The sequence below is a fragment of the Equus caballus genome, chromosome 22 (genome assembly GCF_041296265.1).
Source record: "Equus caballus isolate H_3958 breed thoroughbred chromosome 22, TB-T2T, whole genome shotgun sequence".
NCBI lineage: Eukaryota > Metazoa > Chordata > Mammalia > Perissodactyla > Equidae > Equus > Equus caballus.
This window is the reverse complement of record NC_091705.1, coordinates 31,204,867-31,228,482: the sequence shown is the minus strand read 5'-3', so window position 1 is coordinate 31,228,482 and position 23,616 is coordinate 31,204,867. Positions and strand designations below refer to the sequence as shown.

Sequence of the window (23,616 nt, the reverse complement as noted above, 5' to 3'; positions counted from 1 at the left end):
GATTCTTCTCTTGACCTTTTTTCAAGCATGTTACTATAAATACAAATTGTTCTGCAGTCCCCGGCCCCCTAGTTTATATACCCTGCTTATCATTCTACGTGATTACCTACAGAGTTGCCTCCGTCTTTTTAAGTACCTTTTTCACAATCTATTCCATGCAAGTACTCACATTCGTTTAGCCATGCCCCATCCATGGTCATGTGCATGTTTTCTGTTGGTTGTATACATAACCCTCTACATATATTTGTGTACACTTGCAAATAACTTTATAAAATTGATTCTTCAACAGAAATTTATTGAGTGAAGTATATATCAGGCAGAGGACTAGGTGCTATAAATATAGCAGGGATAAGACATAAATTGCTTCCTGCCTTCATAGAGTTTGCAATCTAGCCCACTATGCATTTCAGATGTATATTCTACCTTGCCCCCACCCCTACCCTGTTCACGAATGTAATAATGATTACCTTTGGTTTATAGATAGGAAGCCTATGGCTCAAAGAAGTGTATGAACATTACCAAGGCCACCCAGACCATTTGTTGCATGGCTGGGAAAAATTCCCATATCGGACTCCAAAACTCCCATGCTTCCCATTACCCTGTCAATGACTGGGGTTTTGTCAGTTCCAAGCACCTGATGAAGATGTGCCAAATTTACATGTCTGGCATTGGATCTAAAGCCTTAGAGATCCAGGTGAAGGCAACAGAAGCAAAGAGGTTAGTTCCTGTTGTTTGTAGAACCATGACCCTACAGCCCACAAGGAGGAGCAGGGAGACCCCTGGCTCCCATTGTTCCTTTGAGGGTCTGTCCTGGAGATAGGCATATAAGGTTTGATTGAGGTCTGCCACATTGCATCTGAATAGCCTTGGGCAAGTCGCTTCTCCATCAGACTCAGGCTCCCTCATCTGTAAAGTGGAAACCATCAAGATCAACCTTCTGGAGTGGTTGTGAGGTTTCAATGAGCTCACATGTGTAAAAATGTTTAGCATAGTTCCTAAGACAGAAGGAGAGCTTCAGAAAAGTCAGCTATTGTTATTGCTTTTATTTTAATTCTTTTTCTTGCGCTAAATCTGATTGCCCTCTGGAGTCCCCTGGCTTGTTCTGCTCCTTTTAAGCTAAGAACTTGCTTTCTTAGGTAAAGCAGAAGCCCTTTGCTGTCCTCAGGAGCCCTTGGGCAATTCCTGACGTGGCCTTAGCTTCCATCTTAGGAGAATGTGAACATGGTCTGTCCCCAATATAGTCTAGGGGTACAAGGAGGCTGCTAATTAGAAATGGAAGGGTAGGCATAGTTAATACTTTTCCGAGGGGCCGTTTACCCTCACAGATTGGGAACTGGGTGTGAGTTCTTCTTCGAGTAACTCCTTAGAGAATTGTGGCCTGTTCTGATGTTGTCATCTAATTTCCAGAGTCTCAGCTTTGGAGCTTGGTGTTCTGGCCTGGCTCTCATTGCCAGGCTAGACAAGTGCAGATGCTACTTGTCATGCTTGGGCCAGGTTGCTCGGCGGGGACACTCATCCCTGGGCCGGGCCATTCCTTTACTAAGCTGGGCTCTCAGCCATGGCTGAAGAGACGCCAGCGGGGAGGAGGCAGGGGCTGCGCTGCTGGTGTGGGTAATTGCTGCTGGGAGCCTGAGGTGGCCTGCAGCTACCCAGGCGGGATTAGTGACATCAGCCCCACCCGGGCAGCAGGTTCAGACAGGAGGAAAGGCAGGCGGCCTGCGCAAGGTCAGAGGGGGCATTGGCAGCCCGAAGAGTGGGCCCTCCCAGCCTGGGCTCCTTGGGACCTGCCTGCTCTGGCACGGCTGTGGGGGAAACCTGTTGGGTAAGCTTGATGTGTTTCCCAGTAAGGCTGGGTCTTGCAGTAAAGGCGAGAAGGTGGGGTGAGGGGAGGGAGCTCTTTATTGACTCTGACATTTACTTGAGAAGCTGCCAAAGGGTGGTTTATGTTTCTTAAACAGAGATGTATTACGATAATGAGGCTGCTTCTGTGGAGGTGACAGTGAGCCCTTTCCAAGGCTGTACCCAGCAGGTGGCGCGGTAAAGGGAGCAGATAGCCAGATTTGGGGGGTAGCAGGTGTAGTTGCCCCTGACACAGAGTGTGTGACCTTGGGGTGGTCCCACCATCTCCCTGAGCTCCATTCTCCTCATCAGCTGGGTGGGAATAATGGTCTGCCCCTCTCAGGGCTCCGCAGCAAATGTTTCTCAGCTTCATACTTATATTGCATCATTCCAGGTATTTCACAAATATGATCTCACTTAATCCTACAACAGCCGCATGATGTGGGTGCTATTATTATCCTTGTTTTACAGATGAGGCCCAGAAAGACCAAATGATTTGGCCGAGATCTCATAGCAAAACTGGCAGAGCTAGGATTTGACCCCCAGCCGACTGGCTCCAACGTCTCTAATCTTAACCACTATGCTATGCTTCCCAGAACCCGCCTAGAACCCTGGTCCTCTCCCTCTAAGCACTTAACTCATTTTGGAGTAGCACTTTTGTCGATGTGATTATCTGATGAATGAGGAGCTCTTTTATTAGATTCTGAGCTATCCATCTTGGGTTTTGCTCAGCACCATATCCCTGGCACCTGACTCTGGACCTAATAGGAAACTTCCCTGAAGTCCGTGTGTGAGAAGCTGCCGGGGGGACCAAATGTGATATAGAAGTTGAAATAATAGGCGGCTCCTCTGAAATCACCCAGCATTACTCTGAGCTCATAGTGGGCACTTGGGAAATGTTTATGCCTGAGGCAGACTCGCTGGGGGCTATGAGTTTACTCCAGTGACTTCATTTCGTGGGAGCCCTCAGTACGCATGATCAGTTATGAAGGGAGTCACCTCCACGTGGCAGCCATTAGAGGGATCTATTTGCCTCATCCCCTGAAGAGAAAGAAGGGCAGGGACCACACTTTTCAGGCAGGCCAGCACTGCGGGCATGTGCCTCATACACCTTCCCTTTCAAAGGTGATCTTAAATAGCATCTTCTCAAAGTACCTACTGCTGAACCTTGAAAGCTGACTCAAACCATCTTTCTGCCTTGGGGAGGAGCATTTCCATCACTCTGTTCAGCAACCTGAATCCCATCTTTGGCTACAACATCAGGCCTAGTGCAGGACATCCCTAAAGTGGCAAGTGGTTAAATGCCCTCAAGGAGGGAGAAGGGAGCCTGGCTTCCAGGCGGCATGTTCTCCTCTCTGTTCTCTGCAGCCTCTGTTTGTGGAGCCTGCTGGAATGAGAGAAGTCAAGGGCCAGCCTCAAAATGTGGTCCTTAGATACCATCTGCAGCCTGTTCGTGTCCTTTCCCCACTCCTGTAGGGGAATGTAGTGCAGGCCAATGTAGTGAGCATTCCATTGCTAACCCTGAAGAATTGCCTGCTTATGGGGAAGCTGATGTCTTTTCAAAACGTTTGCTAAATTTGCAATAGTATGCCCCTCTTCCATCATGCTCACCCTGAACCGCCTAGCTCACGTTCCTGAGCACACCGACCTCTACCTCTGGACACGGTTAGGTTTGCAGAGGGTTTGGCTGGTACGGTGCAAACATGCTACCAGTCTGTCAGACAGACAGACACGCTGAAATGAAAGCATAGGTCTAATTGATCTCTAAGCTGGAATGGATAATTCGTTTAGATGACATCAGGAAAAGAAACATCTTCCAGAACGTCATTTGTAGTTACACGCCATCAAGTCAGCTCCAACTCCTGGCAAACTTGTGAATGAGTGGCGTCCGCAATGTCCTGTCCTCAACAGCCCTGATCAGCTTCCTCAGACACCTGCCTATGACTTCCCTTATGGAGTCAATCAATCTCATGTGTGGTCTTTCTCTTACCCTGCTGCCTTCTACTTTTTTCAGCACTATGGTCTTTTCCAAACAATTCTGCCTTCTCATGATGTGCCCAAGGTAGGACAGCCTCATTTTTATCATTGTCTGCCTAGAGTGATAGTTCGGGCTTAATTTGCTCTAGGACCCACATGTTTGCCTTTCTGGCAGTCCAGGGTGTCCATAGAGCTCTCCTCCAGCACCATATTTCAAATAAATCAATTTGTTCCCTGTCAGCCTTCTTCAGCATCCAGCTTTCGCACCCGTGCATAGTGATTGGGGAATAAGAGGGTGTGGATAGTCTTGGCCTTGGTCTCTGATGACGCTTCCTTATGTGTAATGATCTTCCCTAATTCTTTCGTCGCTGCCTTTCCAAGTCTCGGTCTTCTCTTGATTCCTTTGCTGCAGTCTTCATTTAAATTGATGACCGAACCAAGGTAAACAAAACCTTTAACCATTTCACCATCTTCATCGTCTACATTAAAGTCGCGTCGTTCTTCTGTAGTCATGATTTTTGTCTTCTTGATGTTGAAATGCAGTCCCACTTTGGCAATTTTTTCTTTCATGTTCATCAGAAGTTGTTTCAAGTCATTGCTGATTTCCGCCAGAATATTATATTTAAATGTATTGACTTCCTAATAGCAAAGGGAACGTTGTAGAAACAGATTTGGAACACTCCACAGGAGGAGCAGCAGGTAATGCATAAATGACTGGTTTCTTTGCCCAAAGTGGAAACCAGTCAATCAGAAAGTCAACGCAAATTTATTGAGAGCCTACTATATCCCAGGCTGTGTCCTGGCACTTCGGAGGTCCTTCTTTGGGACTCAGTTGTCCCACCCAACATTCTGTACCTGGAGTGATAATAAAGCCAGAGAAAGAATGTGTTAGTAGGAGAAATTGACTTGTTTTTTCCTTAGCGAATGCATTGATAACCTGTTTGAAAAGTTCACCAAGGCCAGTCTGGCTATTTAAGATAGAAAGTTATTTGACTTTGGGGCAAGATAGTTCTGGCATTTGTGGCTGAAGTCTTTGTTTTTTCAGAAGGTGTAATCATTTGCTAAAGACAATTTCTTGGCTCAAACCAACTCAATAATCACCTGCATTCCTTGACAGTAGTGTTACTTCCTAATATTGCCACACCTGGGGTGTGTGCTGGGGCCCTTGCTTTGCAGCATGAATATCTTTATCCATTTAGGGTGAAGTGGTGGCAGCTTCGGTTACACTCCCCACAGGTGGCTTGGCTCTTAATCAAACGTCTTTTGATTCTCATGGGAAGTCTTCTTCAGGAATTTCTGATAGCTGCTCAAAAGTGTATGTTCTTTTGATGTGGCAGCATGAGTCTCCCATGATCTGGGGTGAATCTGCTATCATGAGGTTGTGATCTTGCCAATTAACATGGTATGTAAACTTGTGTGATTGAATTCATAACTTTTTAAAACTTCTTGTACAAATGCTATTCCAAAATAGAACAGACATAATATTTTATTAGATTATGTTAATTCAGAAATAGTGTCATTAATCTTCTAAGGGAGAAAATTGGAGTCAATCATTTTAGAAATGTTAGAAGTCTTGCATTGTGGATAAATCAAATGTATCCTTGCTGTCTTGTGCCATTTTATCTCTGAATGGCTTTAGAGGATACATGTTTGTGCATGAATGTACATGCACACACATGCACTCACACATACACAGACACATTTCCTCTTCTTCTTGGTCTCTTTGGACATCCCTCTAGTTTCTCTTGAAAAGTAGTTTTGGATCTGTGTCCAACCCCCTTCCTTTTGATCCCTTAGGAGCTATTGATGCCTATCTGCCTGGCCTTGTTTTTTTAACAGGAACTCTTGGGTTTTAACTTTTTAGTACCCAGCACCAGGGTTTCCAGTTGCCTGGGTCTCACCCAAGTCGTTAAGCACCTGTTCTTGCCTGTCTCAGTTCAGCTCCCCATCTGAGCTGTCATTGTAGCCCTTGACCTTCAGCTGTAAGGTCAAACCCTCAAATGCACACAGGGGTCACTAGATGATGCCCCTCCTCCTGTGGTGTGATTAGCTTCAAGGCTGAATGAGGGTGTGCAGTGCGCGCCAATCATTGTTCCAGGTGCTTTTACGAAGCCAGACTGAAGGGAGGTGCATTCTCACTGGCACCCTGGGCTCAGCGGTGACTCATGCCCACGCCTGCCGAGGGCAAGGCAGCGAAAGCCTCAGCAAGAGGTCTGAATCTTCAAGTCAGATCACCGAGTAGCTTCTATGAGGGAGCAGAAGATGGGAGGCAGCCATAGGCAGTAGTAGGTAGGGTGGGACCAGATCCTGGGGCCTGGGCCATACACAAGGCACCTTGAGGAATATTTATATGCCAATAGCATTTTAGCCAGGATCCTTGGGTTTCAAGTTGATTCTGATGACTGTCCCTAGCCCCAGTTAATGGAGGAACTGTTTGAACAGCATATGTAATAATATTATATAACATTCACAATAACAACCATTTCCCTGGCAGTGTGCTACACACTTTACTAGATTGATTCATTTAATCCTTTCATCAACCCAACGTGATAAATTAATATTCCCATTTTACAGATGTGCAAAGTAAGGTCCAGATAAATTAAATAACTTCCTCAGGGTTCCGAAGCTAGTAAATGATAGAACCAGCATTTGAACCCAGGCAGCCTGACTGCAGATCTTGTGCTTAACCATAACACTAGAGTGTCCCATGCTGCTATAAACCAGGAGTTTACATACTTGTTATATAAAAGACCAGACAGTAAATATTTTAGGCTTTGTGGGCCATGTGGTCTTTGTAACAAGTACTCAATTCTGCTTTTGTAACACAAAAGCATTCACAGACAGCATGTAAATTAATGATGTGGCTGTGTTCCAATAAAGCTTTATTTATAAAAGCAAGTCATGGGCCGTATTTGACCCACAGGCTGTAGATTGCTGACCCCTGGCATAAACTGAAGGGGAGATTGAAGTTTCATATTCAACAAATATTCACTGGAACACTTACTATGTGTCAGGTACTTCAATTAATTTATTTTATTGAATCCTTCAAAAGCTGTGAAGTGAGAAAGGAATTCCTAGTTTACAAATGAGAAAATCGAGGCCCAGCGCAGTCAACATTCCTAGAGACATACAGCTAGTAAATGGCAAAGAGAACTGAGCGCAACTCGTCATAACTCATGTTTCTTTGTCGTTTTTCTCTGTAGGCTTTCCAAGTAGACTGAAGCCCCATAAATAATCAAGTCTCCAGAAGCTATATTGCTGCCTTTTTCTTTTTCAGGGAAGTGTGAATGTGTCATAACTTGGCCAAGGACTAGCTGCAAGGCATGCTGGGACCGCAGAAGCATGAAGCCTCTGGAAGAGGAAGAGGCGCTGGGACTAAATGGAGGGAACTTGCCCAGCTGGGAAGTTGGCGATTGGTACAGAGAGAGGTCCGAGTTGTCCAAATGGTTGTGGGGAACTCGGACAGGTTCCAGGTTAGTCTCCTTTCTACCATGGGGCATTGTGGAGGTGGGTGGGGGCGGCGGGATCAGAACTCTTCAGGCTATAACTATGCCAGAGTGGCATCCTCATTTGGAGCAGGAGCCTGCATAGAGGTTCTGGGGAGAAGAGAGCCGGAAGCAGTTGGCCACCATTGGAGCAGGCTTGTTCCCGGGAATGAGTTCTAGGCATAGGAAGCAGCCAGAGTGAGAAACAGAAATCCTAAATGGATTACAGTCATATAAGCCAGGTAGAAACACTGCTTCAGCCTCCCACTTCAACTCAAAGGTCGTCCCATCACAGAGCTCTTTGCTGAACACTCTAAGTAGGTGTCCCTGCTCTTCATGGCTCTGCTGTATTTTTCTTTACTCACTTTCCCACATCAAGGCCTTTGTACTTAGCATTCTCTCTTCCAGAATGCTCCTCTCTCAGATCTTCAGGCCTTACTCCCTCACTGCTCCAAGGTCCTTTTCCAAAAGTCACTGACTCAGGGAGGCATTCCCTGACCCCTCATTCAACATTTCAAACCCTCTACCTCACCTTGTACTTTATTACTCCTTTTCTGGCTTTACATTTTTCTCCTTAGCATTTACCACTATATTACAGTCTCTGTCACCTCTTTATCTTGTTTCTTGACTGCTCTTTAGAAGGTCTAAGAAGTAGGAAATGCATGTAGTTTTGTCACTGTGTCCAGTGTTGAGAACAGTGCCTGGGACATTACAGGTACTCAATAAATATCTGTTAAATTAATGAATTAATTGATCACAAGTTGTAATTATTTAATCATTTATTTTCTGTCTCTCTTACTAAACTATAGTTCTGTGACAGAGAAAACTGTCTGTGTTTTCGCTACCGCATTCCCAGCAGCTAGGATATATTAGGTGCTCAATAAATACTTGCTGAGTGAAAGAATGAGTGAGAATCAGGAGCAGATGTGGCTCCTGACTGGCAGAGGAAGCCCAAGAAATTGTATTTCTCGTCATCTGAGCCTTTGTCAAGTTGCATTGTGTCTAGTATAATTATGCAAAGGAGTTTGTCTTTCCCACTAATCTAAACATTCTTTAAAGGGTATATGTTATGTCTTACTCATCTCTGAACTCCAGATCCTTAATACCAACTGGCATGTAGTGGGGGATAGGGCGTATCAAAGCAGCAAAAGTCAGGTGTGAGAGATAAAACTCACTTGAAAGCCCACTTCCTGGTGAGGCTGAGCCTGCCTTGTTTGGGACCAACAAGGGGAGGCAAGGCTGTATCTACCGGTGGTGAGTGCCAGACATACCACCTGCGAAGGGCACAGAGGACACAGAGGACTCTGGAAGACCTCTCAGAGTCCCAGAGGATGGGGTCCTTCCAGGCAAGGCTGGTCCTGGCTGGGATGGCAAGGGTAGCCAAAGGAGAGGAGTCAGGCAGGTGAAGTGGGGTGAGATGGGGATCATGGAGAGACCAGGCAAGGACCCATGGCCACCTGGGCTGCTCATGCTCATTCAGTGAGCGATGAGCACAACGTGAGAGACTTGGGTCCCTGTGACTCCAGAGAAGAGGCCAGGAGTCAAGATGCTCTTCACATCTCAAAATAGGTAGAAGATGTGATGCTAGCCCCGTTCTCACCTCTTTCATGAAGCGCATGTCCCAATATGCTTTTCTTAATACCCTATAACTTATGGAGCACACTGTCCAATATGGGTTGCTTACACAGAGTTGCTAAGTTGCAAACCATCCATGGAGTGGATCCAGCAGTAAGCATTAGTTATCAGGGATGCCTTTGGGTGCTTATTTTTCTTAAATGGATGAATATTTTACATGGATGAATGAATGCATAAAAGAATGACTGACCAAATGAGCAAACGGATTAATGAATGAATGAGACAAACTTTCTGTAATTTTTTAAGATGGGGCACAAAGGAGGGGTGCATTTAGGAACCATGGAAGCCCTCTCAATGAGAGACAAGGCCAGTTGGGTTTCAGAGACATAATCATGTCCACATTGCATGGTGCTCTAAAAAAGGAAGAAGTTGAGTTGGGCTCTGAATAGTGCAAAAATTTTTGTTTAATTGATTTTTGAGTGTGGAACTTATTGAGATTTCCTATGTTGGCTGATATTTGTAGACATCACGTGGATATTTTAGAAAACTGGTGTTTTCTATTTTTAGCCTATGTACATTTCCTGCAAGGGCTTATTGGGTGAGGAAGGTGAGACTAGGTCTCCTCATCTTATGAATGCGCTTCCATTGATGCCTCCTTCTTATTTCTATGGCTGCTTCATTGTGCATTTTGTTACTATGGTTCTTGGTGTCCAAAGGTACATGAATGTTTGGTCTGAATTTTATTTGTTCCCAGTGTCACTACAGAGTGCATTGGTTCAATATATATAGTTAGTGGGGGGAACAAAGAACATGGGAAACAAGGGGATAGAGAAGCAAAGAGACGGCACAAAATGCAGGGGTAAAAGGCAGACCTGCAGCTAAGAGCGATCTTGAAGGGTTGGGTGCTGACACGTGAGCAGGGACGAGATGTACAATTTAGGAAAATCAACCTGATATAAAAAAGACAAAGGTGAGAAGCTGAAAAATCAGTTGCAAGATTATTGTAAAAGTTCAGAACTCAGAATTATGACCTTAAATTGGGAGCATATGAGAAACATTTGGAAGGAAGAATTTGTATGAGTTAATTGCTGATTGGATATTTGAGACAAAAAAGAGATAATACGTTTGGACTAAAACAATCCAGTGGGTATCTCTGCATGAGGCCTGTTACATTCATTTTCTCCCTTTACCTTCATAAAAACCCTGTGAGATATGTGCCATGACTCCTATTGACAGATGAGAAGACTAGGCTCAGAGAGGCTAAATGACGAGCACAGATAGTTAGAGGTGGCCTTCAAGTCCATTTGCTTCTAATTCCCAGATCTGACTCCTTCGTACAATGTAACTCGAGAACTGTAGGTGCTGCCTATATAAGGGAAACATGAATCAGCCTCCAGTGGCCGTGATAATGGCAGGACTATGTTAAATAAATATTGTGCTTCCTTTAAAAAAAACAGAAAACAAGGCACAGTGCTGAGTCACTCAGCCCTAAAAGCCTGAGGGAGGTAATTATACACAGCTGGAACAGACATCATGGGGTTCCACTAGCAAAACCAAGGGAGAAGCAGGAAGGGACTGGCTTTGGAAATGAGAAGGAGAACCGAGGCAGGGAAGTTATTTCAGAGGACAGAGCTCGGCCAGACAGAACCGGGTAGAGCCAAACAGAGCAGGAGCCTGTTGTTCAGAAAGGAAAAAAAAAATCCGATTTTAAAAACTCAAGAGTTCCTCGAGGTGCGTTGTCTCTTAGTAAACAATAGAGGAACAGACACAAGGCCTGACACCCTGAAGCCTTGACGCTCCATCACACGAAAATACGTTTGCTTTGAGGCAATAAAAGGAGTAGGGAGGCCAATGAAAAGTCTACAGGAAGAAGTGCGAAGCTGGATGATGAAGTGCCCCGTTAAATTGAGGTTATTTTTTCTTAGTCTTCTCTCCTATAGGCACTGGTGGCTCACTTCTCTTGAAAGGCTAAGTAACATCTTTTTATGAATGAATGACCACTTGGCTTTTGGTATATGACCACTGAGTTAATTTTCTCTTCCTGAAATTGCTGCGCCTCTCAATTGTCATCCTTGCTACCCCTATCGATGACCCTGGGTCATCTGGGCACCTCCTGAGGCCCAGGCCCTGGCCAAGGGAGGCCTTATATGGCATTGGCCCAACAACTTTGGTTGATGATAGAATATCATCCTATCAACCCCAAAACGGGAAGTCAGGAGAGGAAGTGGATTGGGAGCGTGAGGTGAGGCATGCTCATTTGCCATACCCAGCTAACACCACTTGTTACCTACTCTACTCCATAGTCTTAGCTATAGGCCCAAGGACAAGTTGGATTGGGAGCATTTAGCTTCAAGTGAAAAGGAGATAGCTGAAGTGTCCTGTTCAGTCCTTTAGGCTTAGATGAATGGAGATGGGTGAACAGCTGGACATGAAGATAATAATTTGCAAAGAACTGGTCCAGGGTCCATTTGCAAATGGAAGTAATACAGAGGGAGAAATATAGAGTACATGCAGCACAAGAGGAATCATTCCTCATTTTTAGTGTGAGTGTAAAAACGTGTAAGTATGATCCCAAGGGTCAGAGAGAGCTTGAGCATAGACAAGCGTCAGACAGACTCGCGTCTGAACTGTAGCACTTCATTTCATTGGTGACATTCAAAATCTCTCCGAAACTCCTCTATATATGGGGCTAAAGACATGTAGGATGAAGATGAAACTAGATGAGTGATTGCAAAGTATCTGATATGGTACCTGGTACAGAGTAAATTCTTGACTAGTGTTCATTTCCTTTCCCTTCCTTCTGAGGAGCAATGTGAATAATGAAGATACCATGGAAGTCAAAGCCACTGCTTAGAGCTGGGTCGGAAAATCCCATTTATAACAATTTAGATCAACAAGAATCATTAAGTGCCAGCCACATTAATGGGGAAACCAAAGCACAGCATAATAACATAGCTTGTTCAAGGTCACGAAATTGTTTAGTAGAACTCAAATTCAGTTTCCCCAAAGCTGCCTTGAAGCTTGCCTCTGGGTTCCTCCTTCTCTAGCTCAGCTTGTTAAGGTCAGAGAGTCTGTGTTTTTAATTAAAAGTAAAATGCTTCTATTCAGTGAACATAGCTCACGTCCCAGCAGCCATCAGGAGCACCATGGGTCCTCCCCCTAGCCTTAAGAAGATGAGAAAGAAACAACAACAGCAGCTGCTGTCCTCCCCATCTCCCTTGGCTCCACGGCTTGCGTCTTTTTCTCTCTGGAAGTCTGTGAGTCAGGATCCATTCCTAGGGGTGCCAGCCCAGGAAGCTGCACTCAGCTTGGCTGTGTGCAGAGGACCCAACCCTCTCAGGGACTCCCATGATGAGGGCCTTGGTGTTGGCCAAGTACTGAGCTCAGTTCTTAGATGGAAGCTGCCTTTGATCTTCCAGGTGCCATGCTCCCAGCTCAGATGATCACTCCTGCCCAGGGTGCATTTGGGGTAATGAAATGAATGATTCCGTTCCTGGTGGTTCAGTAGGTGCCTTCCGTGTTTGCTCAGTGAGGAAGGTAAAGACCTTCTGCAAAGACTAGAGTAGAAGGGGAAAGGCCCCCCCTCCCGTCTTTTTCATCACACAGAGACACAGAACAAAGAACTCTGTCTTCCTTGAGTTCTTCTTTCTTTTCTACTACTAGCCAATTGACAGGGTCAATAGTCCACCTTTAAGATGTCAAAGTTTAGTGAGCTTAACTCTGTTTGTTGGAAGTTCTGATGTTTGATGACTGTGGAATAGGACTCATGGGGACACAGAGCCTGCTCTGGATCAGACGGACTTGGGTTAAAACCGCAACTCCTGTCCTTACCCATTCTGGGATCTCGGGAAATTACCTTTTGAGTTTCCGTTTCATCAAAGGATATTGTGTGATGGATGTAAATACTTAACATACAGTGTCAGTGTATAGTACCTGCTCAATAAATGGCAGTTTAAAAAATCCCCCAAATATCATTTCGATACACACGGATGTAAAAGAATATATATGCCTTGCCCTACACTGCTAGCAAGAAAAGCCCCTTAAAAATCTACCCCTGAACCATTTTCTGCTGTTCAGACCAAACACGACACATTATAAATTCCCTGGATTCCCTCTGAGGCAGCCCCAAACAGAAGACAGGGTTGCAGGGAGCCAAGGAACCGGGAAAACAGACAGCATGTCTGATTCTGAGGTCTGTTAAGCAATAGGAAAACACCCTTTGGGGGTGATTGCTGACAAAAAGCCCTTCCTGTTCCAAACTGGAGGCAAAGACTGGAGCAGAGGGAGGAAGCCAGCCAGCAGTGGCTTTGTTTGGGACCAGCTGGCTCATCCGACCCAGGCGGGGACCCGATGCTGGCCTCTCCTTTCCCCACCCCCCGCATTCTATGAGGCAAGCCATCAGAATGGGAGGTCACCATGTTGGCCAGAGACTTGTCCCATGGGACTTGGAGAGTGACAAAAGTGGCACAGATTTGCCTTTTCAGGGTGGTCTCTGACGGGAACAGAGAATCCAGGAAAAGTTTTGACGATAGAACATTAAAACAGAAACACATTTTCGGGGCTGGGATTTCCAACTTGGGGTCCAAACTCCCAGACAATACTGAAGACTCACTACAAAGAAAATGCTCTTTGGGGCTCAGATTGCATAGATTTCCTCCCTCTTACTGCTTTCTTTCCTAAACACAAAAGAAAGTTAAGCTCTGCGCTCCAGGATGGAGCTAGAGAGAGAATGATCCATTTATTTAGAGTAGAGGAGATGGTTTCCAGAGGATTTGTAGGAAAATGCCCTTTGCCTGCAGGCCCTTGGCGCCCAGGCTGGGCTAAGCTGATTAAAGCTCCATTCAGAATTGCAATAACCCAAAAGATATGCTGGGGCCACTGATGGGCCTCAAGATTAGCCACTAAACTGATCGCTCTCTCTGGGATTGTGGCTGCTGTATTTTTGGAAACTGGGCACTTTTTTTAAAAAAGAAAAAACATTTCTATTTTCTCATGGCTCCATGTGCGGACCTCATTAATTTCCCCAAGTCTCAGCAGAAGAACAATTGCTCTAATTCCATCTGGCAAGATTCTAAAGCTTGAAAATCTCTCATATAATATAAAATATATGGAAAATGAATAGACGCATTTATATATGACCTCTGTAATAGATGGCCCGGTATACATAATAGGCTACACCCCATACGCAAACACGCACATATGTGGATATAAATATTTTTTTTCCTTGCCTTCCTGCCCTTATCCTGGAATTCTTAGCAATTTGGCCTGTCCCTGTTTATTAATGATGTTTCCAGGGCAAAGCTCGTTGGTGCATTTTCAGCAATGGGCTGATTAATAGGTGGGCACGGGGGAGCTCTTTGGGAGCATGGGCATTGGCGACTTGTTGACCTTGATGCTCTGGGGATAGTCTAGCTTCAAACTATGGAATCTCAGTTAGCATCATAAATTGTGGAGCCACTGGTTTTATTGCCCTTCTGCCTCCTGCTGGGAATGTTGTTTCTCTTTAATAATGGGCTGAGCAGCAGCAATGAACTCTTCCCCTCCCCCTCCTCCTCCCTCCAGGACTTGCCTGGCCACTCTTCTCCCCCAGCTCCACTCTCTACCTCCCAGCCCTGCTCACCGAAGCAGACCCACACACACACACACACACAAACACTCATGCCCATGTGCTCACAGGATCACACACATTTATATGCATCATACACACCCATGTGTATATATAGAAACCTATCACTCCTCTGTCTTTTAGCTTCAGGACTCAGTAAGGACACACCCTCCTTTCCTTGGCACAGCTAAATCAGGAGGGGATTTTCAAAAGGCACTTTTCTAAACATCAAAGAAAAACAGAAAGTAACCAATCTTAGAAAATATGAAGAGTATAAAAATAGTCTTGTTTTCCAAATGGAGAGTTCTAGAATCTCAGTAGAAATAGGGAAGAGTTGGCCTGCCTTCTAAGTATGGTCCTTCTCAGAAGAATAAAGCTAACTCTCCTTGCTTCCTCATTTCCCCACTCGCCTGGCTTCTCAGAGCCATCCCACCCCTTGGGTCTCAAGGACTAATCTCCGTGCACAAGCTTGCCCTGGAGCTAGACCCAAGGGAGATTCACTTTCCTGCCTGATGTCAGTCCCTCCCGCTTCTAGATCCACCCCACTCCCGCACCTAGAAAGCTCCAACTCATGCTTCAGATCTCTGCTCAATTGTCACTTTTGTAGAGAAGCCTTCTGGGGCCTCCTTGTCTACCAAATCCCTCTCTTTACACCCAAGAGTACTATATTCCTTTTCCCTTTCACAGCAACCATCGTAAATGCACGGTTATTTGCGGGCACCTTTGGTTAATGGCTGTCTCTAGAGCTGGAATGCAAACTCCTTCAGTGCAGGGATCCCACAACTGATTGTATTTACCCGTAACTGCCCAGCATTGATCCCATGCCAGGAATGTAGTTCACGGAAATAAATATTTGTTGATTGAATAAACAATCCTTCTGTATTGCTTTACACACATAGGAGAAGTGGTTTCCTAAACCTATCCTAGTTCAAATGTCTAGGACAATGATCTATTTCTGTATTGTAGAAGATGCTGTTGGTTCCCCAGTCAGATCCCCTTCACTGAGCTGGTGCATCCACCGCTCAGCAGTACTGGACGTCAGTGACTCACAGCTGGACACTTCTCCAGAGAATTACTCTGAGATCAGGAGCTGTCTCACCCAGAAGTGCCTGGAAAGCTACATTCCCCCTAGAAGGTGGTCAGTAGTTAATGGCCAACTAATACGGGAGTATAAAAGCCTGGCCCCCTGGCATCAAGGTGGGAACTCTCTGCAGTGCCCTTCAGGCTTCGTCTGAACCCCCATCTTCCCCTGCCCTCCGCTGCTTCCCTCTCTCCCTTACAGAATTCACTCCAGAGCACTCCCTTAGTAACTTATTTGCATATGAAACTCTATCTCAGGAACTGTTTCTAGTGAACCTAAACTAAAACACATTCAATATTCATAACCATGGGGATACTGGTAAACTGACTCTGTGGGAAAACAAAACAAAAGAACAATTTAGATTTGAAGCATTGGCAATTTTCATGGCACTTGGACATTCCACCATGTCCAATTTCAGGCTACCAAAGAGAGGTCACTGAGCACGAAAGTGGAAAGAGATCCACACAATTGGCTCATGGGAGTCAGTACAAGTTGGCATACCATTGCTCACAATATAGGTGGCATAAAAGTTGTACATGTAATATTAATATTATCAGTAGTACCATTTTGAGTCCTAACCACGTGGTAGGCATTATGCTAAATACTTGATATTTATCTCACAACAACTCCGAGAAGTTTGTACTATTATTCCCCCCATTTTACAGATGTGGAGACTGTGGCTCATGAAGTTACATAATATATGTAAGGTCACACCGCTAATAAATGCTAGAGCTGAGATTCAGACCCGGACCTGACTCTAGAATCTTAATGTTTGACCATATTTGGTGTCTCCTACTAAAAGGTAATAAATACTCTCGTCATGTGTATAGCATTTTGTATTCCTCATAGTGACTTTTTTTCCGCATGGTAATTTGCATTCCTTAGCATATTTGATTATTTCAATAACATAAACTATTCATGGCAACTACAATTATTTTCAAGATGAAGACATTGAGGCTCATGGTGATTTGCTTAAGGGTCGGAGGAGTAGACCTGGAGAGCAGATCAGCGTTCTCATGGTCCAGCTGTCTTTCCAGCTGACCCTGCTCTTTCCTCCCCAGAATCTCAACTCTCAACAGTAACCTCACTATTTTCTGGATGTGAAATCTATCCCACCCTATCTAGAGAAGGCCAGCATTCAGGGGATTGTAGGGAACATCCTTCATCAATTCTTCAGCAGATTGGGCACCTACCGTTATCAGTCTAGGTTAGATGGAAACTCAATAAGGAAGATATGAGCCGGGCTCCTAAGGAGGTTTTGGTGAAATCAATTCAGTTTAGTTTAGCACATGATTATCAAGTACCTGTAGCATCTGCCGGGGAACTCCTAGGGAGTTTGCTCTGAAACAAAGCACGCAATGTAGAACTGAGCATATGACAGAAAACTGATACATCTACCTAGGTCCCTTCTCCTTCCTTGGCCCAGAACTGTTAGCAGATCCTGCTGGAGAATGACAGTAGATTTATGCTGGGGTAGCACTGTACTCACGTAGGACATCCAGACCTGGAGGTTTCTGGTTCACCCCTCAACGCCATCTTGTGGGCAATGGAAACTTTGCCAGGGTTTGAGGAAGGCTGCCCAGCTATTGTACAATTTGACTTAAAATCAGAATTGGATAATCTGTGTGGTTCTGGAAGGAAATCTGGAGATCACCGCCATGAGCAGAAGTAGAGCTTAGGAATGTATTCATAAATGGTAGATGTTATTGATATTATTATTATTACTATTATCACCGTCATACTGGGCTATTATTTTCTGTCCTCTCTACCTCCTAGAGTTGCCGTCTGGATGGTTATACAGTGGAAAATTTAAATCAAATTCTAGGAGTTGTTAACTGATATACTTTCTTTTTCTTCTGTAGAAGAGAACCTCAGGGCAAGGATCACCGCCCTCTGAGGCTGGGGCTGTGCATGAGTTAGGCGGTAGTTACTGGGACAGAAAGCCAGTCATTGGGCACACTGTCCACTTAGCACCTGTAAGTCAATCGTGAGTAATCAGGAGGGTCTGATGGTTCCCCTGAAACTCATGTCTATGGAGTATTTGGTGTGTATAAAGACACATAGAGATGAACAAGGGGTAGATCTTCCTTCAAGGAGCTCACCATTAACCTCTCTCACCGTTTGATAATCTGCTGAAAGCTATCTGTCCTCTCCCTGGGGGGGCAGAGGGAACTATATGGGCTTTCACATACACCATTTTGCTTATAATTTCAGGCTAAACTCAGCCATAGACATCATTATTAAGAACTTTAAATTCAGTTGGCACTTCTTGACTCCATGCCGGGTGCCTAGCATGGTGCAAATTCCAGTGGTGGATGCGGGCAGAGTTTATGCTCTTAAAACACTTGTTTCAAGGAGGTAAATCGTGAGCTTGACAGTCTGCACGGCACAGCCCGAATTGACCAGGGCCTCACAGGAGGGGCCCTTTAAAGGGCTGTGGGCTCTCCAGGAGCCTGGAAGTATGAGATTTATTAATCACCTGAGACCCACAAGGATTCCCTGCTCTCTCTGCTGCTCTGTGACCATTCTGGGTGAAGTGACCATCTCGTGGCCAGCCTCAGTTGCATACTGGCTGTCGGTCTGAAAAATCCAGATCACTCAGAGTCCAACTTTCCTCCCCACCTCAGCTGGCCCTGGACGTATCAGAGAGAAAAGTGGAGGTGGTTGGACTTTTTGAAATCTTCAATGAGCCAAGAACCCTGTAAGACATGCATATACATATATAAATAATGTGGTGGGCATTATTATACCCACTCTACTGCTGAGAACACTAAGGCTCTGAGAGTTTGAAAAAGTTACTTGAGTTACATATGGGGAGGGCAGTGTGTTTGGATCCACATTCCCAGTTTTTTCCATTACACAGGCTGGTGGCTGGGAACATAGGAAAAAATCTCAGTGTGGGTGCAAGTCGAAGATCAATGTCCCTGCTCTCGAATAACTCGCAAATAGAGAGGTTCTTAATCTTTCAGAGAGAAGGGCAGGGTGTGGGGATATTAGGTAACTTTGAGAATCTCCCCAGAAAAACACTGAAAACCTTGCATACAGTTTCAGAGGAATATTTGTACTCCACCCCACACCCCGCCCCCCCATGCCCCATTCCTGATCCTCAGCAAAGACTCTGGGCTCAAAATACCCTGGAAACAGACTCTTTAGTAATTCCAAGGTGCCCATGCCCTGTAAAGGAATGGTGTCAAGCACTCTATTGGAACCCGCACGAAAAGTGTAAGTGCCAGTTGCGGAAATTACCCACTCTGTGCTGGCTGCTGCCTCCAAGGTTAGAAGGATGATGTGCAGGACATCAGTCAATCAGAAGGACTCGGGCCATTCAGCCAGGCACAGGGACGACTCCTGAGCGACGTCATAGCAGAGCAGCCACTGTGAACGCCTATGGGTCCATTCCGTATAGTCAAAGTGAATCTCCATGGGCTTTGTTGGGCAAGTTGGAGACGAGGTATAATTCCCTGTGTAGAATAGATCTGTACAGAAAGCGCAGGAAAGAGTGAAAACCCACACATCACATGGTATTTCCTTGTTCATTTTCAACCTGAGTCAGAAAGGTATTTCTTGGGGTTGGCAAGAATTTCTCATATATGTATATATATACATACATATATATATATTTTAATAAAGAGTTAAGTATTATAGGGACTTTTAGATTGCTGGTATGTTCTATTTCTGGATCTGGGTGCAGGTTACATGAGTGTGTTCAGTTTGTGAAAATTCGGTGAGCTGTACACTGTGTATGTGTATTATACTTTTCTATATGTTTATTACACTTCTATTTATATATGTATACTAAAGGTATATGTTTCTATCGTGATTAAAATGTTTTTAAAAGAATGAAGCAAGCTATCTAAAACTTGAACTTTTATGGGAAAAAGTAATGTAATTTAAATACACGTGGTCCCCAACTAAGGATGGTTTTGACTTACGACTTTTTGACTTTGTGATGGTGCCAAATTCATACACATTCAGTGGCAACCAGACTTCCGACTTTGAATTTTGATCATTTCCCGGAGCCAGCAGTATCCCACGATGCTGGGCAGCGGCAGCAGCTGCAGCTCCCATCAGCCATGTGATCATGAGGGTGAACAACTGATACACTCACACCCATTCTGTACCCAGACAACCATTCTGGTTTTCACTTTCAGTACAGTATTCAATAAATTACATGAGCTATTCAACACTCTATTATAAAATAGGCTTCGCATTAGACGATTATGCCCAATTGTAGGTGGGCTAAGCTATGATGTTTGGTAGGTTATGTTTATTATGTACATTATCGACTTACAGTATTTTCAACTTATGATGAGTTTATTGGGACATAACCTCATCATAAGTTGAGGAAAATTTGTCCTCAAAGTCACAGTCGGCCAAATGTCTGCCACATTAAAGATCCTGTGAAATAGGACCAAGACAGCTGGACACATGTTAATACACTGAGTTGGGAGTTGCAGCTCCCTTCCAGTGCATCTGACAGCACGGACACTGGGCCCTCTCTGGTGCCTTCATTGACTCCAGCCCCTGCCCCTCTCTGGGGCTAGGTCTCCTAGCTCCTGGTTCCTCTCGGCTGAGTCCTGGCTGCTACTAGCTACAAGATCAGACTAATTAATCTTGATCTGAGCAACCTTGCAGGCCTACCTGGTTGTGGAATGTAAAAGGAGTCTGCTGCCAGATTCTTGGCATCCTTTGCACCTGGCTGTTGGTGTGCAGCCTGTAAATGCCACCGTCCCCTATCTTTCTAATGGGCTCCATTCGTTCACAAGAGCGTCAGCCTCGGTTTACTGAGCAGCACGCTAGTGTCCTCTTGGAGCCTGACCACCTCTTGGCTATCTGTGTCTAGTAAGGGGCTGGATCCAGCTCCTTCTACCCCCTGCTCTGGTTGCCCAGATCCAAACTCCACCTCTTTTGCATATGCGCTGGACTTTAAATACGAGGTGTCAACTGGACACCCATCACAGTGGCTTTGGTGCCTGACATCCTCAGCTTCATCCTCCCAAGGCTCCCACTCACCACATACATGCCTCGTTCAGCTCAGCCATACAACATCATTTCATTCCTCCCTCCCCTCCCTGGTGGCTCCTGCTGTTTGGTGTCTGAGTTATGACATCCTGTGTCTTTACACTTTAAGGAAGCTGCTGACTTCAGAAATAAGAAGGTCCGACTGAACTACAGGAGGAAGGGCACCAGAGTCGAAGCTGACGTCCCAAGTCAGCAGCAGTGATACGTGAAAACACGAGAGATGGCATGTGTACCATGGACCACTGGACATGGTAATTGTAGCCCCCACAGGGAAGGAAGCATGTGCTGGCTGCTGCCCAGGCCATCCCTGGAGACTCACCCTGATTGCTCTGTCTGTTGCGGGTAGGGGAGAGGCCGGGATGTAATGACACAGTGACGTGTTTCTCTGCCTTTCTGTCCGCCACTGTAAAAACGCTCTAATACCTGGTGTAGTCCTCAATGTGTTTCTTTATTTATTCACTTTCCAAAGGATTTAAGGAAGTTAACTCTCCATATGTCATGGCTCATGTGGATCCAAAATGCTCCTCGAAGACCCTGGAGAGCATAATTTTTGAAAATATATTTCAGAAGACACAATTCTCCAAGGCCAGGGTCAGGTACAGAACAGCAAGTACGTTGCAGGATGTCAATAAATCTGCAAGACCTCCGACATTATGGAGCCTCTCTGAACCCATTTCCTCCTCCTCTATAAAGGGAGATAATGACCGCAGCTCTGCCTGATTCTTCATGATGAGGCCCCGACAAGATGGGAGAGAACTCTTAGTAAACTATAAATTAAGGAATTGGTAAGAGCCGAATGTGAGCAAATTTCAGGAAATGAGAAGCTGCTGGACAGCAGGAGCCTCATGATGTGGGAACTGTCTCAAAATCTGGCTTTTTAATTTACTGTCGACATGGATGTATCGAAGCCTGTGCAGGTCTCTCGGCTCCTGGGCGAATGCCTTTGGTGTTCTAGCCTCAAGAACATGATCTTGTTTGTTCGCTCCTCTATATTGTCTATATTTCTTGCAGAATCCTCAGTCTCTTACTTTTCTGACTTTTTTCTCAGTCTCCATCATTGCAACTTTTTCTCTAGTTGCATCTTAAGAAATTTAGAGTTATCAAGAGTTCTATTCTTCACCTTCTGTTGCCTCTCACTCCGTTTGTGCAGCCTGGTGCCCTCACTCCCCCCAATCCAGCTTCTGAGACCCCGCAAATCCATAACAAACCCCATTCTCTCCCGCAATTCCAAACCCGCGTGTCTTCCTGTCGGTCCTCCAGTTACCCTCATAAACCCAAACCGACCTCATGGACTCCCCCACCACATTGCTCTTCCCCTAATCTGCTGTGTCTGAGACACCGTCGTCCGCTCACCTGCCCCAAGCCGCAACAACAGGCTCAGGACAAGCACCCTCCAGGACAGCAGCCACATCTATCTCTTTTCTCTATAGAAACCCAGGGTCTTGCACATGATGGGGGCTTAGCAAATAGTGTTTTTTTAAAATATATAAAAGATTTGTTATATCCTCCTGTCTGATTCCCTATTAAATAATAATAAAATAACAAAATTATATAAATTAGATAGATATATAGAGCTTGGCATAGTGCTTAACACATAGCTACTTGAGTGTTTTCTGGGTGTAAGGCACTGTCAAACACTTTGTATATTTATGTTATACACACACACATATATATGCATACATATCTAGGTATACATATTTACACACATACATATGTATACACGCACACACACACATATATACACATACATACCTAGATATACACCTATGTACCTAGATACATAGACATATTTGTATACCTCTACGTGTGTATGTGTGTGTATATATGATATATACATGCATATTCCCATTTTACAGATGAAGAAATTGATTTTTTCCCAAACTTTTGCAGGTAACAAATGATAGAACTGCATTTATGTTCCATTGCTAAGTGATTGACAAATATTAATTCATTTAATCCTTACAACAACCTTTTTGTGTCAGAGATTGCTATCTTCCCCACCTTACAGATGAGGAAACTGAGGTAGGGTGAGGTTGAATGGCTAGCTCCAGGTAACTTCGTGAACCGTGGAGCTGGGTTGCTGCCACAGACCAGTGCCGGTGCACCATGCTGGCTCTCGATGCTAATGTCCGTGTCGTCACTGCTCTGTTATAACACCTCCATATCCACCCAAGCATGAGTCCTCCTGATATTACTTCTTGAGTATCTTCTAGCTTGTCTTTTTCCCCCTGTACCGAGCAGAATGCATACAGCACAAATCAGGGGTTTATGGTGAAAATATGAATAAATGGGTGAAAAAAGGAAATAAATAAATGAATGCCCACATTTGCTTCAACTCCTTTGCTGGGCTTACTTCCTCCATTTTTTTTCCTGAAAGGTATTTTTTTTTCCTGCTTAATGTTTTATGTGGTTCAACATTGCTTTCCGAAGACGATTATCATTATTCTTTCAGGTCCTCTCATCCATTACCATTTTTCCTTTAAACAGCTGATTGGAAAGGATTTGTTTCCTTCGTACAGGTCATTTTTGTCTAGTAGTGAGGCCAAATGTTTTATCCCATGGGAATGCATCTTCATTTTTATAATGGAAGTCAATGGGAGTTAATAAAGGGAATGGAAAAAGCGCATCGCTGCCAACTGCTTAAGTATGTATCCATTCCATTCCGAGAGCCCCACCTGTCCTCACAGCGTGCCTCTTGGGGAATTCTGCAAGCAGCTGGATGGACACTATAGGAGACAGTGGTTATATGACCTGTTGTTCAGGGAGTGTCATGCTCATGGGAAAACCAGGGTGCTTCAAGGATACATTAGAGACCCCAATTCAGCAAGGAGGTCACTGGTGGTCTTGGAATAAAGACCCTCAGCCTTTCTCTTAAACTCACCACAAAACACTTGTGAGGCTAGAATTCACTTCCTATTTGTTCTGTTCACACCAATTTACAGCCACTGCTGTGCTCCGGGGCCAATTTACTCAACACACATTTATAAACTTCTATAATGCTTGGTTCTGTGCTACATAAGAGGCAATGTGGC

At 44.8% G+C, this 23,616-nt stretch overlaps 1 protein-coding gene across 1 annotated transcript; it reads left to right on the top strand.

Annotated features, from left to right (window-relative positions):
- Positions 1 to 544: 544 nt before the first annotated feature.
- LOC138920265 (uncharacterized) lies at positions 545 to 23,208 on the top strand. The gene is made up of 4 exons (XM_070248067.1): positions 545 to 717; positions 1,569 to 1,822; positions 7,094 to 7,289; positions 20,694 to 23,208. Exons 1-4 carry the CDS (start codon positions 545 to 547, stop codon positions 20,728 to 20,730), a joined length of 660 nt encoding a protein of 219 aa, XP_070104168.1. The 3' UTR covers positions 20,731 to 23,208.
- The last annotated feature ends 408 nt before the right edge of the window (positions 23,209 to 23,616 follow it).

Excerpts from the sequence above, each read along its gene's own strand:
- LOC138920265 (XM_070248067.1), top strand. The coding sequence starts at position 545 with ATGGCTGGGAAAAATTCCCATATCGGACTCCAAAACTCCCATGCTTCC. Across the intron at positions 1,823-7,093 it reads CTGTGGGGGAAACCTGTTGG|GGAAGTGTGAATGTGTCATA; the intron begins GTAAGCTTGATG and ends TTTCTTTTTCAG. Across the intron at positions 7,290-20,693 it reads GGAACTCGGACAGGTTCCAG|GAAGCTGCTGACTTCAGAAA; the intron begins GTTAGTCTCCTT and ends TTACACTTTAAG.